Source organism: Anabrus simplex, chromosome 7 (assembly GCF_040414725.1).
Source record: "Anabrus simplex isolate iqAnaSimp1 chromosome 7, ASM4041472v1, whole genome shotgun sequence".
NCBI lineage: Eukaryota > Metazoa > Arthropoda > Insecta > Orthoptera > Tettigoniidae > Anabrus > Anabrus simplex.
Window position 1 is genome coordinate 1,867,436 of NC_090271.1, and position 16,891 is coordinate 1,884,326.

General features: G+C 35.7%; 1 protein-coding gene across 1 annotated transcript in view; it reads right to left on the minus strand.

Moving 5' to 3' along the window:
• The window catches only part of spd-2 (spindle defective 2), a 740,229-nt gene that overhangs the window by 390,182 nt on the left and 333,156 nt on the right, over positions 1-16,891 (minus strand). The window contains exon 12 of the mRNA XM_067150605.2: positions 5,412-5,659. Coding sequence (XP_067006706.2) covers positions 5,412-5,659 — 248 coding nt within the window. The remainder of the gene's footprint in view (positions 1-5,411; positions 5,660-16,891) is intronic.

Consider the following 16,891-nt stretch of genomic DNA (forward strand, 5'->3'; position numbering starts at 1 on the left):
GGTATTTTAAAAAACAAAAAGAGAGATCAAGTCAACACGAATTTGTGAAGGATGAAGACGGCATAATATTAACAAAGCCAGAAGAAATAAGAAATAGATGGAGAGAGTATTTTCAGAAGTTGCTGAACATGAGAACTAACTGCAGTCATTCCATGGACGACCAGGAAAGGCAATTACTTGATGAAGAAATGGATAAAGAAATTAAAGTGAATGAAATTGAAATGGCAGTAAGAAAAATGAAGAATGGAAAACTGCTGGAATAGATGAAGTTTCAGTAGAGATGATAAAGGCAGCTGGAGTTGTTGGTATGCAGTGGACATATCGAGTTCTCAGGATTGTCTGGGAGAATAAGGAGGTCCCTGAGGATTGGCAAAAAAGAATAATCATCCCAATGTTCAAGAAAGGGGAATTACTCTGATATACCAAGTTGCTAAGATAATGGAGAGGATAATCGAAAGTAGGATAAGGTTGAGGGTTGAAAATAAGATACAGGAAAATCAGTTTGGTTTCAGAAGTGGAAGGTCAACAATAGAGCCTATTTTCATTATGAGACAACTAGTGGAAAAGCAATGGGAGTATGGAAATGATATGGTGATGACATTCATTGACATTGAAAAGGCATATGACAGTGTCTTCTGGACTAAAGTTTGGGACACTGGTGGAAAAAGGAATTGGACAGGGATTAATAAAAATGATCATTGCAGTGTACAAGGAATGCTGTAGTTGTGTGCAAACACAAGTTGGCAGGACATGTTAGTTCAAAATCATTATTGGGCTGAGGCAGGGAAATGTTCTATCACCAATCCTGTTTACAATAGTAATGGATGACATCATGAGAACGGCAAAAGCAGCATATGGAGGAAGAGACATGAACATCATGTTATGTGCAGATGATATTGTGACTTGGGGAGAAGATAACATGAAGGTTCAAGAACAGTTAGATGTAGTGAATGGGAAGATTGAAGAATGTGGATTGAAAATAAGTATAGAAAAGAATAAAACTCTTGTATTGACTAGAGGGGAGAAAGAAGGGAAAGGTCAGATTAGACTTGCAGACAAGCCCCTGGAAGTAGTGGAGACGTTCAAATACCTGGGGAGTGAATTAATGGAGAATGCTCGACTGGATGCTGAAATTCAAGCTGAAAGCTGTTTCTATCATAGTGTACGAAACATGTTATGGGACAAAGATGTGCCACTATGTACAGGATGTATTACGAAGTGTACCATTTCTTCGCCCTGATTATTTAAAACGGAATGTTAAAGTCGTAATTTGCCGTGAATAACGCTAAAATTTTCATATATCAAACGGCAGAAAATACAAGTTAAATGATACGAGCAAGTGGAATCAAAGTGGCCGTGACCGAGACAAATGTAGTAATTTCAAATTGTTAAAGTCAACAGAGAGAACAATCGAACACTGAATTGAAATAAGCCACGAATTTCGTGAAGAAAATAACGAATTTTAAAGGAAGAATACAAAATTATCGATAAAACTAAAAATATTACGTAATCCTAGCGCTGTACATCTCAAATATATGAGATTTAAAGTGAAATATATATATATATATACACACACGAGATAAAAATACAATTGAATGTATGATTGCACTGAAGAATAACGAAAGTTTTTTTAGGGGACACTTTAAGAAAACGCTAATATTTAGAGCAAATTATCAATAAATTAAGACAATCCTAAGCTACCATTAAAATCATAGAAACTTCTGTAGCAGATCATTTGAAGTCATATTTTACCTTACAAAACATAGTAATAATACAAGAAGGCTTTGTAACTAAGAAGATGATATTAACATTGTCTTTGGACATGTTTTTCATGCATGTGCCCAAGAACATCATGATGGCTTGCTAAATCAGAGATGGGATTGAGATCTGATGGAATCCAGCCGACTCTACCTATGAACTGTATATAGGATAATATCTTTTGTTTATTTCCACCTATTCAATACATTACAAGAAGTTGGCATTTACTTTAAAACATTATTCAGATGAGACATGTTTCGCCTCTCACTGTGAGGCATCTTCAGTCATTATCAAAAACCTTATTATTTTACCAGGCATCTGGTTAAAGATATTCAAAAATGTGTTTGATGATTATAAGAGAGGTAAGATTTACGTTAGTTATAAACATGTTCATGAAGTAACTAAAAATCTAATATATTGATAAAAACATAAGTAGTTCTTTGTTGAATAGGACTTGTTTGATTGTACTATATAGTAAAAGAAGGTGGTTTGAAGCCGTAGTCATTAATAGATGTCTAATACATAGTGGAAGGCTTAAATATCAGTTCTATGAGAATATATATTACATTCAAATGATACTAAAAACTAGTGGATTCAAAGGTAGTACATATAAAATGTTCAATGAAATAACTATAGATCTAATAAAATGATAAACACATATGTAGTTCTTTGTTAATTAGGACGTCGTAAGATTGTACGGCTTAAAGCCGTACTGTAGTCATTAATAGATGTCTAATACATAGCGGAAGGCATATGAAATCAGTTCAATGAGAATATATAATACAAACAATTGGTACATAAAAACTGGTAGATTCATAAGAGGTACATTTAAAAATGAAGGCGTCATGTGACTATAAAAGACAGTTGATGGCTTAAAGCCGTAGTCAAAGTTTGAAATGTAGGTCAAATAACTGCTAAATATATGGTAAAAAGATATAATTCAAAATATACAGCTTAGTATAAAAAATATGAAGGAAAAACATTCCAATTGCTTGACAAAAGTTACTTGACGTTGGCATGCGTTTGTCCGTGATATTTATTGGTCAACATTTCGTAGGTTATTTTAGATTTATTCGGCAAGATTGCGTTGACAAGAAGTTCACCAGATGTTTATAGTTGGCCTAATTTGTAAAAAGAAAGTTGCAGAGATGATGATGGGTGGAAATTCTCAACGTTGGTGTGGTTTTCAAACGTGAAGGTTGGAGAGCTGTTGTGTTCTTCTTCGATGACAATATATTTATAAAACGTTGATTGTAAATAATTTATACTATTGAAGAGTATTATGGAAGTTTGATGAAGCTGTTGAATTATTGTTGTTATAGAATGGTTCTAAGGCGTTGTAGGCCCATTTAACAAGCTGTGTGAGGCGTTATTAGGATCCTCTCCAACCTTCACGTTTGAAAACCACACCAACGTTGAGAATTTCCACCCATCATCATCTCTGCAACTTTCTTTTTACAAATTAGGCCAACTATAAACATCTGGTGAACTTCTTGTCAACGCAATCTTGCCGAATAAATCTAAAATAACCTACGAAATGTTGACCAATAAATATCACGGACAAACGCATGCCAACGTCAAGTAACTTTTGTCAAGCAATTGGAATGTTTTTCCTTCATATTTTTTATACTAAGCTGTATATTTTGAATTATATCTTTTTACCATATATTTAGCAGTTATTTGACCTACATTTCAAACTTTGACTACGGCTTTAAGCCATCAACTGTCTTTTATAGTCACATGACGCCTTCATTTTTAAATGTACCTCTTATGAATCTACCAGTTTTTATGTACCAATTGTTTGTATTATATATTCTCATTGAACTGATTTCATATGCCTTCCGCTATGTATTAGACATCTATTAATGACTACAGTACGGCTTTAAGCCGTACAATCTTACGACGTCCTAATTAACAAAGAACTACATATGTGTTTATCATTTTATTAGATCTATAGTTATTTCATTGAACATTTTATATGTACTACCTTTGAATCCACTAGTTTTTAGTATCATTTGAATGTAATATATATTCTCATAGAACTGATATTTAAGCCTTCCACTATGTATTAGACATCTATTAATGACTACGGCTTCAAACCACCTTCTTTTACTATATAGTACAATCAAACAAGTCCTATTCAACAAAGAACTACTTATGTTTTTATCAATATATTAGATTATTAGTTACTTCATGAACATGTTTATAACTAACGTAAATCTTACCTCTCTTATAATCATCAAACACATTTTTGAATATCTTTAACCAGATGCCTGGTAAAATAATAAGGTTTTTGATAATGACTGAAGATGCCTCACAGTGAGAGGCGAAACATGTCTCATCTGAATAATGTTTTAAAGTAAATGCCAACTTCTTGTAATGTATTGAATAGGTGGAAATAAACAAAAGATATTATCCTATATACAGTTTATGAAACTTTCAATACGGACGAAAAATGATTTTCATCTCTACCTATGAATACGAGATGACTGAACTGAGGTCCAGAGAGGAACGTTCCCAAGGAAGGATGTAGCAACAACTATCCCGGCCCACAAGCACACGCAAAATAAGGTAAGTCTCACGAAGTATTTTTAAAATTAATTATGTTTTTCTGTCTTGTAGTGAGTTGTTGATTGTGATGTTTATAAGGAATAGGTCTTTATTTCTTCGTGAAGTGTTTTAAATATGTAGTTTCAACGTGAGTGAATTCATAGGGATGTTTTAAGGAAGTTATGTCAATGAAGTGTTATGCTAACAATATTTCAGTTTATTCTCAAGAAGCAATACCAAAGATAGTGAGTTTTGATGAAGATGAAGTACAATATAGGTTAATATCAAGTCATAGGTTACCGAGGTCATAAATATCGGCAACTTATTGCCAAATGTAAGTCAATATTGTTAGAAATATGTTAGTTGTTGATCCATGAAATATTAATTTTACTGAGTTGAGAAGTTAATTGAGTTGTGCATTACATTGAATTGATTGAATAATATTTGCATATGCGGCGATATATATGATGAAAATATAAGGTAAGGAATGTGAGATTAAGGAATATCTTGGATAAAGTAGTGGAGGAATAATGATAAATATGATGACATATGAGGAAAGATTTTTATGTAAGGTTAATTAATGAAAGATTAGGTAATGCAAATATGGATCATGATCATGATAGATCCCGATTGCCTGGAGATTGGGTAACTTTGGTATAAACATGTGAAGGTAATTGTGAAGCAGTGGAAACAAGTTTCTAATTTTATATTAAAATGGATAAGCTTAATCGTTTGAACCCTTTTGCCATTGCCCTTAATGCTGCTCAGAAATACAACTGTATTACTTTCCAAGCTGCTACAAGTGTGAAAGAATCTTCAAATGGACTTTGAAGGTTCAAAAGGACAAAAAATCAAATTAAAATTCAAAAACAGATATAATATGGCTCATTTCTTAGCTTACACGCTGCATGTAAAATTTGGAATACCTGTGTTAAAAGTACACACAGTACCTCTATTTATTTTACAATCATGAAGATAGAACACCTGCTTACTGCAATGCATAAATCAGCAACTGACTAAAAATGGCATCCGCTATTGTAAGCGGGGTGGCCATGGTAAACCAGGCTCGGCATCCACTACTCGAATACAGAGGTATACTTTACCTTGAGCATGAAATCATTCTCTGGGTGCTGGCTGGGTGCAAGTAGGGGTACTTTCTCCGAAAAGACTACCCGAGCCAAGTTCCTGTGGTCTACACCTTGCATTCTGTCCCACAGGATATTCTCTAGTCGACAGTCACAGTTGAGCCACCGACTGCTGTTGTTTCTTATGCAAAGCACAGCTACACATTCAGCTCCTATGTGGACAGGTAATTCCGGTGTGCGCACGTCTATGTTTACCCAACTCAAATCTAGAGAAAGAAAAGGAGAAATGTACCTTCTATATTCACTTAACGTAGAGCTGGAAGTGACTGAGCATTTCAATGCTGTGTGCATATGATGGTGATGAAATTATTATATTATTATGCAATCCTCCTGTAACTGCTGCAGGTTGCCCAAAGACAAAGAGTACTTAACATCAATAATGGGACTTAAGATAAAACACAGTCCAAAAATTTTGAAACAAAAATATCCAAAGTGACAAGTTACAAAAATATTTTTTGGAAGATTTAACATGAAATATTTTAAAATGCTGCTTGATAAGTAGGACAATACTTCAAAAACTACGCTGCCCTCCAAAAAAATTCATGCCAATTGATATTTAGGGAGAAAGCTCAGTTAAATTTTGCAATGAATGATTATTGTACTTTTTCCAATATTTATTTATTTATTTATTTATTTATTTATTTATTTATTTATTTATTTATTATTTCCAATGTTTTAATGGCTAACGAATAACAACAGCAGGGTTTTTAACTTAATATTTTAACCTATTCAAACCCACGGGGAAGCCTATCAATGCCTAAAAGGCACATGGCCAGGTAGCGGCAACCCTATACCCGGGAACTTCACAATACTGAGAACACCCTCTCTCCAGGGGTCATAAATATGGAGGGGCCTCAGTCAGGGTTATGAGTGAAGTCTAGAATGGTGGCTACTGTGGAGAAGCTGGAATTCAAAACAGTGCAGCTGGGAGAAATGCCATCCTAATACTCGGGATTAATAAGAGTAAAAGCTATTTGTCCATAACTATGGGCATGTCTCAGGGTTAAACTAGTTAAATGAACACTCATGAAACCTAGTTTACCACTGGCTAAGGCCATGCCTAAGATCTACAATGATGGCATCCCCAGCAGGCCAATTAACTTTAGAAAAAGCCCAATTATAAATTCTCAATTTATAAAAAAGAAAAAGAAAAAAAAAGACTTAAAAACTCACAGACTTATGTATGAAAACCAAGAACTTGAACAGTCTACCACTCATTTGACATAGTTAATATGTATCCCAGTATTTATATCAAGGACACCATTAATTTAATAGAAAATAACCAGAACGAATACAGTACGCTGAGTAAAAGAGAAACATATGAATTCAGAGGCATCCTAGAATTTATGTTATATAAGAACTATTTTGATTTAACAATACCACCTACCGACAGAAGGGTCTGCCAATAGGTGGGCAGCCTCAGGGATCTTGGCAGAAATATTTTTAGACCATCTCGAAAAACTAAAATCATTGGTACACTAAAAGGAACAAGTACAGGGTGGTGCACGAATAGCTGACACATTTGAAAAGCAAATATAAAATGCAACTTATGTACTATGTTGTTCAAATTTCGCGCACACCTTCCCTGTTTCATGGAAATAACTACAGAGGCGACACTGCTGCTTTGTCACCGAATGCCTGCATTCCAGTGAGCTTTATGCCATGGCCAACCACGGCCGACTCTCCGTTCAGCAGTGCGCCAAAACAGTTATATTTCAATGCGAATCAAAAAGTGTTACAGCGACACAAAGTAAATTTCGAGCTGTATTTCAGACTAGGTGGGCACCAGCAAGGAACACTATCCTTGGCTTATACAAAATATTTGAAGAACAAGGCAGTGTGAAGGAAGAAAAGAGACCATGTGCACCAGCAGTTCGGTCTCCTGTGCGTCGCCATGCAGCGCAGCCCACACAAGTCAACACGTGGAGCTTCAGGAGAAAGTGGAATATCACGCCATTCAGTTCAAAGAACATTACACGGTGACCTACCATACCCGTATAAAATAACTGTACTACACAAGCTAACAGAAGAGGACTGCAGTACGCCTCATGGACTCAAGATAAACATGAAGTACTGTTTAACACTTGGTTCTCTGATGAAGCCTATTTTCATATCAATGGGGCAGTTAAAAAACAAAATGTGCATTTTTCTGCTACAGAAAAACCAGATATTATTAATGAAAAACCACGTATGGGCAAAAAGTGAGTGTGTAGCTCTGTCAAGTCATGGGTTAAATTGACCATTTTTCTTCAGTCAGACAGCGATACAAGGACATGCTGGAGAATGAATCCATGCCTCAACTTCTTGCTACAGAACTCCCTGGCTTTCACAAAACACTCCAGAGAACACAGAAAGATATGCCATATGCAAGATGGTGCAATATCTCTCACAGCTAACGATGTTCTTGACATTTTGATGGGAGTTTTTGGTGATCGTGTAATGTCTCATCGTTACCCACAGTACAACAATAATGGCGGATTCTTCTGTCCTCTCTTAAGCCCAAATTTAAACATTTTGTGATTTATTTTTATAGGACTATTTGAAAGAAAAACTCTTCGCTTCAAGACCTCAAGGCCACATGGAAATGTGTGCTCGGATTGTGCAGCTCTGCAGTGAAATTCATGAAGACCTGTGCCGCAAAGCCATCAGAAACATGCGTACTCGTCTCAAAGAGGTTGTCCGCCGTAGTGGAGGCCACTTTCAACATGTGATATAGTGAAATGTATTTCCAGGGTCCAAGCTACCTATGTCTCAAATTTCATTAGTGTTCTGTGAAAAACAAAGTTGTTAATCTAAAAGTAAATGTATCAACTATTCGTGAGCCACCCTGTATGTTCATGACCAGTTTGCCATTATTGATCTATTAACAGTAACGACCTACTGGACCATTTGAAGAAAAAAGACCCGTTTATAAAATTCATGACAGAATATGAAAGTAATAAGCTGTTAAACTACCTACCAATAATAATAATAATAATAATAATAATAATAATAATAATAATAATAATAATAATAATAATAATAATAATAATAATAATAATAATAATAATGTCTGGGTCCCATGAAATTAACCTGGGAGGAGTCATTTTGACTCTGGCAAATGGGAGTGAAATGTATCGTTGCCAACATCTGCAACATTAATATATTGGGTTCAGTAAGAAAATCCAACTAGCCTCTTTCAGTCCAATTCCAGCACATAACCTACAAGAGGTGGTGGTGATTACTCTTTTAAGAAGAAGTACAACTAGGCAACCATCCTCTATATAACACTAATCACAGAGAAAAAATGGAAGGGATCCGACACTTCAAAAAATGAAGGTATCGGCCAAAGAAAGGCAAGGGCCACGAAGGGCATGAAAATGAAAGACACCCTCACAAACCTAACAGCGTCGGGGTAGGAAAAGAACAAGAGTTGACCAAGGAAGGTCAGATAGGATAGATAAAAGTGAGGAGCCTGACACAAATATGTGGAAGCAATGCCAGGACTCAGCCAAGGGCCCCATGGTCATCAACCCATGCTCCAAAGTTCAGAGCCCCTGGGGCCCCTTTCAGTCACCTCTTACGACAGGCAGGGGATACCGTGGATGTTATTCTACCGCCCCCACCCACGGGGGGATAACCTACAAGAGGTGCCCCTCTTATTTCGAACAACCTAGCAGGAAACTGGGTCGATGAGCCGATCAGTGCTGGGGGCTCCAAGACTCATCACCCTGGTAGCAAAGAGAAGCCAGAAAACATCTTGAGGTAACAACCTTGGTTGCAAGATGTATTTGTATGCATCTAAAACAAATTCAAGTTAAGTAAGCATGATGGCAAAACATTTCAGGAAAGCCACCCCTCGTCGTGAAACCCGCGGCACAAAGACTTGATATCTCTGTGTGTCCCGACCAGTCAAACTCTGTATCCGAATCGAAAACCTTTCTAGCAACATTCAACATAAATTCCCTTACACAAATTGGCAAACTAAAAACTCTCACCAAAGCCATACATGAAAATCACATATCCATAATTGTCCTACAAGAAACACGTTACACAGATGAAGAGACTTGAATCTGAAGGTTACCATTTCTTCAAGGCATACAGAAACTGGGTTTCACAAAACACTCCAGAGAACAGAGAAAGATATGCCATATCCAAATGTGAGGCTAATAAAGCTGTCTATGAAGCTAGGCACAGTCACTTTAATGGCCTCTATACAACAATGGACTCAAAGGAAGGAGAGAAAAATATCTTCCAGCTGATCAAAGCTAGAACAAAGTCAGCAAAGGATATTGAGCACTACCAATAATGAAAACCATTATTACAGAACAGTAGTTGTTCATGTATCTCTGATGCTGATTGACCAGTATCTGATCATTACACGAGGGGTTTCTGAACTATAAACAACTCTTTAACGTGCCTCCAATTGCCATGGACTCTGAAAGCAGTAGCATTGGTGAAATGGCAATAGGTAACAGAGGTTCCACATATGTCTCCTACAAGCATTCATCAGGCTGTGAAACATTTTCAGGATCATCATAATCTGGTTTAGGCAGTGTCAGATCTTGAGGCTACAAGTGTTAAGAGTGGTTGAGGCTTGTAGTAGTGTGATTCAGGGTAACAAGATAGCTGTGAGTGAGAACACAGTCAAAGGGAGGCACCAATGAGGCAAATTTAGCCTCTAGAAACCAGCCCTTTTAGCACAACACTGGTGAGGCCATGAGGTGCACGAGAGTCAGTGGGAACATGTACTCTGCAGTGACTAGTTCAGATTCAACGTGAGGTAACCTGATGGAAGAGAGAGGGTGAGGAGAAGGACACGAGGAAGCTTTGCCGAGATTATACTGTTCTGATGATGTTCTCTGATGGTGTGGGGTGGTGTAACAAAGATAAACGTACTGATCTTGTACTCATTGAGAACGGCTCCTTCACGGCACACAGATACATTAAGAGGATTCTCATTTATGATGTAATACCATTTGCATTCCTTTTTGATAAAAACTTTGATCTTATGCATGAGAATGCATGAACCCATGCTGCCTAGAGTCAGTTTTTTGGGTGGTCAACGTTCCCACTCTCGGCCGGCCAGCCATGAGTTAAGACCTCAACCCTGCTGAGCATGCGTGATCTGGTTGAACTAAACCAGTTAATTTCCATAAACTCACGTCATTTAAATAAACATCTTTGATTATCGAAATTCTGTCAGATTCTGCTTTAATGGAAAAAACAAAAACAAAATAAGGTAGCTTCTTTAACCCTGACAGTAACACCATACATTTTTCTGATGTGTTGTGTGAATGAATGCCATCTATTCCTCTTAAGGAGGGGAGAGTTATCCCCTCCACCACCTCTATTCCTTGTTCATTCCATCTGGTAACTTTAATGTAACTTTAAATAATAGGCTTTGAGTGTGGTGTAACTAAAGCGATATTTATAGACCTGTTACTGTCGGGGTTAACAGAGATGTTTTGAACATTGTCTTTGGAATAGGTACGGAAAGATACCTTCAGTTCTGTGGTGATGACATGAAAATACACTATGTTCACTTGGCTTCTCTTTTTCTCTTTTCCACAGTGCATGACTACAGTTTTCTTTATACTAATTACCATCCCAAACTCCTTCAGATTTACATTCCAAATGTCCAGTCTCTTTTGTACTTCCTTTTCTCACTTTCCCCAAATCACCACATCTGCAAATATTGAAGCATTCACTTCATCACTACTGATACTCTGTTTTACCGAGCTCGATAGCTGCAGTGGCTTAAGTGCGGCCAGTATCCAGTATTCGGGAGATAGTAGGTTCGAACCCCACTGTCGGCAGCCCTGAAAATGGTTTTCCGTGGTTTCCTATTTTCACACCAGGCAAATGCTGGGGCTGTACCTTAATTAAGGCCACGGCCGCTTCCTTCCAACTCCTAGCCCTTTCCTGTCCCATCGTCGCCATAAGACCTATCTGTGTCGGTGCGATGTAAAGCAAATAGCAATCGATACTCTGTTTTACACGTTTTATGATTTCATCCATCAATATAATAAACAATAATGGTGACAACGCACTTCCTTGCTTGAGATCTTTTTTGTATAAAATACTTCAGAGTCAACACTCTCCACTTGTACACTGCTTTTACTCTCATTATACAACATTTTTATCTTGCTAATTAATGATTTTGGTAAATTCCTTTTAGGTAGGTATTCCCATACATGTTTTCTCTTAACTGTATCATAAGCCATTATAATCATTTTGTATTGACGGTTTTCACTTTACAATGCAAAAAATTAAAGGTATCCTAATTGAATTAGGAAGACACATTTAATTTTTTCCGTTTTATAGTGTATCAAATCCAAAAATATTAATATAATTTCCTTGTTCCTTTCCAAATGTTTTTCCATTATCGTTCCTACTGTAAATATCAAGCCTATTGTTGATCTATTATTATTTATAAGTTTCATATTCCGTATTGATTGAATTCAATGTAATAGACAAGAAAAATGTTCCACCGATCAATACATTTATTGTGAATGAATTATTGCACTAGTACCGGTTTCGGCCTATCTTGGGTACGTCTGGGGCTCATGTGAGCTGTGTGGAGGATGTTGGTGGAGGGAATGGAGGAGTGGCTATTGTGAAGGTAGGAGCGGGGTTAGGTTTGTGATTCGTCGGTTTGTTATGACGTGTGTTTACTAATTTGAGATAGTCATTTTTTATTGCAGGAATGACTTTGTCTAAGATGATACTGGTTTTCTCTGTAATGTCGTTAATGTTATGATTGGGGTTAGCATATTGATCCAAAGAAATATAGAAATCTTTGGTTATGTTGAGCAGGGGGCCCTTAGAGTTTATGTTTAATATCATCATGTCATTATTGATGTCTGTGAAGTTGTGCTTAGATTCTTCTACATGTTGGCCTATTGATGAGAAATGGTTGTGCTTTACTGCATTTATATGTTCATTATAACGGACGGTGAAGTTTCTGCCTGTACGTCCAATGTAGCTTGTGTCACAGTTGTTACATTTGATGCGGTAGACACCTGATTGGTTGTATTTATTATTATTATTATTATTATTATTATTATTATTATTATTATTATTATTATTGACTGTTTTGGTGTTGTGTATAGTGTTGATGCTGTTGTGTGTGGTTTTGAATGCTATTTTCAGATTGTGCTTCTTAAAGATATTAGTTATAGTATATATATTGGTGTTGTTGAAGGTAAATAGGACATAATCTTTTTTCGGTTTGGCTGTTTTGATTAATTTAGTTTTAGGTTGGGATTTTATTTTGTGGATGATTTTGTTGACCATTTCTTTGCTGTATCCATTGTATTTGGCTATGTCGTGGATTAATTTTAATTCATTATTTCGATCTTCTATTGTCATTGGGATATTGAAAGCTCTATGTATCATACAATAATAGGCTGCTCTTTTATGTGTGTTAGGATGAATGGAGTCATTTTCTCTGGTATTTAAAGTGTGTGTGGGTTTCCTATAGATCTTGTAAGATAAGTGAGTGTCATGCCTGGTTATTGTTAAGTCCAAGTAATTTAAGGTACGGTTATTTTCTGTTTCTATGGTGAATTTAATTTGGGGGTCTAAATTGTTAAGTTTGTCTAGTATAGTATCTGCATCAGTGAATCTATTATCTATAATTACGAAGATATCGTCGACAAATCTACACTAAAAAAAATATATTATCTATTTTATTAATTGACGTGTGTTCTAGGTAGTCGATATATATTTCTGCTAATATTCCGGAAGCAGGAGATCCCATAGGTAATCCTTGTTGCTGATATATGGTATCATGAAATTTGAAGTAGTTATTGTTTAAGGCGAATTTAAGCAGAATCACGAATTCTTCTATTTCTAAGGTGCTCAAGTTCTATGGTTTTTTAGGTTAGATTCAATAATTTTGACTGTTTGTTTAATAGGAATGTTAGGGTACATGTTTGTTATATGAAATGAAGTAAGGGTATGATGTTTTTCGATCTTTAGTTCTTTGGTTCTGTTGCAAAAATTATTGAGTTTTGTATTGTTTTGTTTGCTAAAAATGAATAATGCTTTTTCAAAAATTTCTGAATGAATTGAGATAACTTATAGGTTGGACTGGCTTTATAGTTTATAATCGGTCTCATGGGTACATTTTCTTTGAGTATTTTAGGGTAGGCCCTTGCGGATGGTAATTGGGGGTTCATAGTTATAAGCTTAGCAGATTCTCTTTCGGTGAGAATAAAGTGTGTGTTCTTGAGTAGATTTTTTAAATTTGTTTGTATATTATTGGTTGGATCTCGGCGTTTAATTGAAAAAGTGTTGTCCTGGAAACATTCTTTAGTCTTTGTTATGTATTCATTCTTATCCATAATGACCGTAGTGTTGCCTTTGTCGCCTTTTGTTATCAGTAGATTGTTCTGTTTTATTTTGTTTTTGTGTTTGTTTAGGTTCGATTTATTGGTGGTATTCATGTTTAGGTTATTATTGTGAACATTATTGATATATTGCGGGATCTTTCTACTGATTTCGTGTCTAACTTCGTCTCGTACATCGTACAGAATTTTCTGTAAAGCGAGTTCTGTTTCGGTAACGGCAGTTATAATATTCTGATAGGATGATGCATTACCCCAGTTATGTTTGGGTCCCCTGCTCAACATAGCCGCCTCTACATCGTCAAATACGGTTAGTGTGAGATTTTTTACGGGTGGGTGGAATTTATGTTGGGAATTCTTGTTAAGATGAGAAGGATCTTTATTTTCAGTTATGGTTAGTGGTTTCGGTTTGCTTTGTTGTTTCAGTGTTTCCAGATTTTTGTTTAATGTGTTTTGTTTCTTTATGGCTAAATCTTCTATTTTATTTCTAGAAATTTGTTGAAAGCAATTCCAATAGCTATGTGGGAGTTCATGGGATACTTAGAGATGTGTTGAATAAAGTTCATTATTGAGATGTTGTTTCTTACGATATAGGAATTTTATTTCTTCTTTTAACCAAATTTCATTAGTCTTGTTTAGTGTGTTGGGTGTCTGAGCAGTTCGTCTATGTTTGTTATTGTATTTCTGGAGAAATTTCGGTGTTAAGTTGTTTGAAAGGCATTCCTTCAAGAAGGCAATGCTTTTGGTTGCATTCATTAGCTTGATTTTTAGGTTTTGGTATTTGTATGCATTACGTTTTGCCTGCTTGGCTTCCTTATTATTATTTATAAGTTTCATATTCCGTATTGATTGAATTCAGGCATTCCTTCGTACATACGCTATACTCATATTAGCTTTTCTTTACAGATAACAACCATGTAACGTGCATAGACGAGAGAAGTGTCACCACCAACTGCTCTAAAATTAAACCCTATCTTGCTGTATATATAAATCTTACCTGACTACATCAACAGTTGAATTGCACAGTACTCAATTTTCAAATTTTAATGAAAAGAGTTCTTATAACATACCAATACAAAGTATATCAGCCATAGAACATTCTCGATATTCACCTAATACAACTTAATCAACACAAGAACTACAAGAGGATTGAAGAATGAATGCAACGCAACATGAACTCAAATTTTAATAGACGTTTTTAAAATATACCATGTTTTAGTGTGTTTAATGTGCTATATTTTTTAGTGTCTTATGATGTGGCATATATATTTTAATGTGTTTATGTACTCATGTCCATGCTCAATCAATAGGTTTTAGTTTATTCTAACCATCACCACTTTTAATCAGAGATATTTAAACGCAACATACTGCAATATATTTTACTTCCATTTTTCATTAGACATCCGGATGCTCTAACGTAACATCTTTGTAATTTTGTCTAATGACTGTAAATTTGTGTGCTAGCTGATGATGGCCAAGATAGGCCGAAACCGGTACTAGTGCAATAATTCATTCACAATAAATGTATTGATCGGTGGAACATTTTTCTTGTCTATTACATTATATTGTTGATCTATTCGGTCTAAAGCCATATTTTTCTTCCTGTGTGTTTCTATTATATCCCTCAGTCTTTTGTCTATGACTTTCTCCATTATTTTCAGCCCATGTGAAAATAGGGTTATACCTCTATAATTTTCACATTTCTTCCTATTTCCTTTTTCGAATAGTGGTACAATGCTTTCTTGTTGCCAATCTTCAGGTATCCTTTCATCTTTGCATATGGCATTGAGCGCTCTGTATAGCCACTGCAGTCCAATGTTTCCTACCGCCTTAATCATATCAGCATTGAATTACAGTAGTCTTTTACACTTGCTTTACCTTTGGTCATTGCTTTCACTGCCCTTTCAAGTTCCAACCATGTTATCGGGTTCTCTTCTTTTTCTCCGTCTATGATTTCCATTTTCTTATCTCGTCCTTCCTTCGAGCAGTCATCCTCATTATAAAGTTTTTCCAAATACTTCGCCGTCACCTTCCGAAGAACCTTTTCATTATGTACTATGGAGCCCTCTTCTCTCTCTAATGCCTTGATTTTTTCTTTTTTGATTTTATTAGTCTGTATAATAGTTTCTGATTTCCTGGACTATCTTGCTCAATTTTTTTGGTAAACTCTCCCCAACATTTCTCCTTTTCTTCTTTGAAACTACAAGTAAGAGGAGTATCAAACTTTCGTATTCCACATGTAACCTTTCAATTTCTCATCCCTCTAATACTTTTTCTTTCTTTTCCATTTCTTTCTTCACCTTGTTCCTTTCTTTTATTTTTTTATTTTGTCTGTCCATCACCGTGTCTCCTTTCCCTTAACCTTTGTTTTGTTTTCTCGCATACCTCAATTGCGGCTTCCACAAATATCTGTCTTAAATTGTCCCACACTACTTCTCCACTTTGTATTTTCGTGTTAGGCAACTTCCTTTTTATACAATCTTGGAATGCCATTGAAATAATTGTATTTATTAATTTATCGTAAGAATCTTACTGTCTACGTCTGTTGTACTACAACATAAGATTTATTCTGAAGCCTCCACCTTATCAATACATTTGTTTACATAATATCATTCACAGTACCGGTTTGTTGTAGCTACAATCAATACAGAAATGAAACTTATAAATTATGATGCCTGTTGTACTAGCCTAGATCAAACATAGCGTTCACCAGGTCCGGCAACTAGAAGTCAAGCTCGGTCAACTATTTTAAATAAAACTGTTATTGCTGTGACTTCCGACAACAAGAACATTAACTGTTAATGTTTTTGATCACTTTAATCCAGCCAAACAACAGTTCTGCTTAATGTGTTGAAACTAACTCAAACAGTTTTGCAAGATTGTAATAATTAAGCTTTTTGAAATACTACAACAGTGTCTTGTTGAAAAGCGCACCCAGAAGTAATGAAGTAACAATTTTCTCCGCCGGTCCGATAACACAAAGAGCAGCCCTGTATAATTTAGATACACTTATCAAAATACCTGAAATGAATTTTTCATTGGTTTTGAAGGAATTAAAGCTGCTGCCTTTATGGTCCTTCAATACTTTATTGAATCAGACATGCT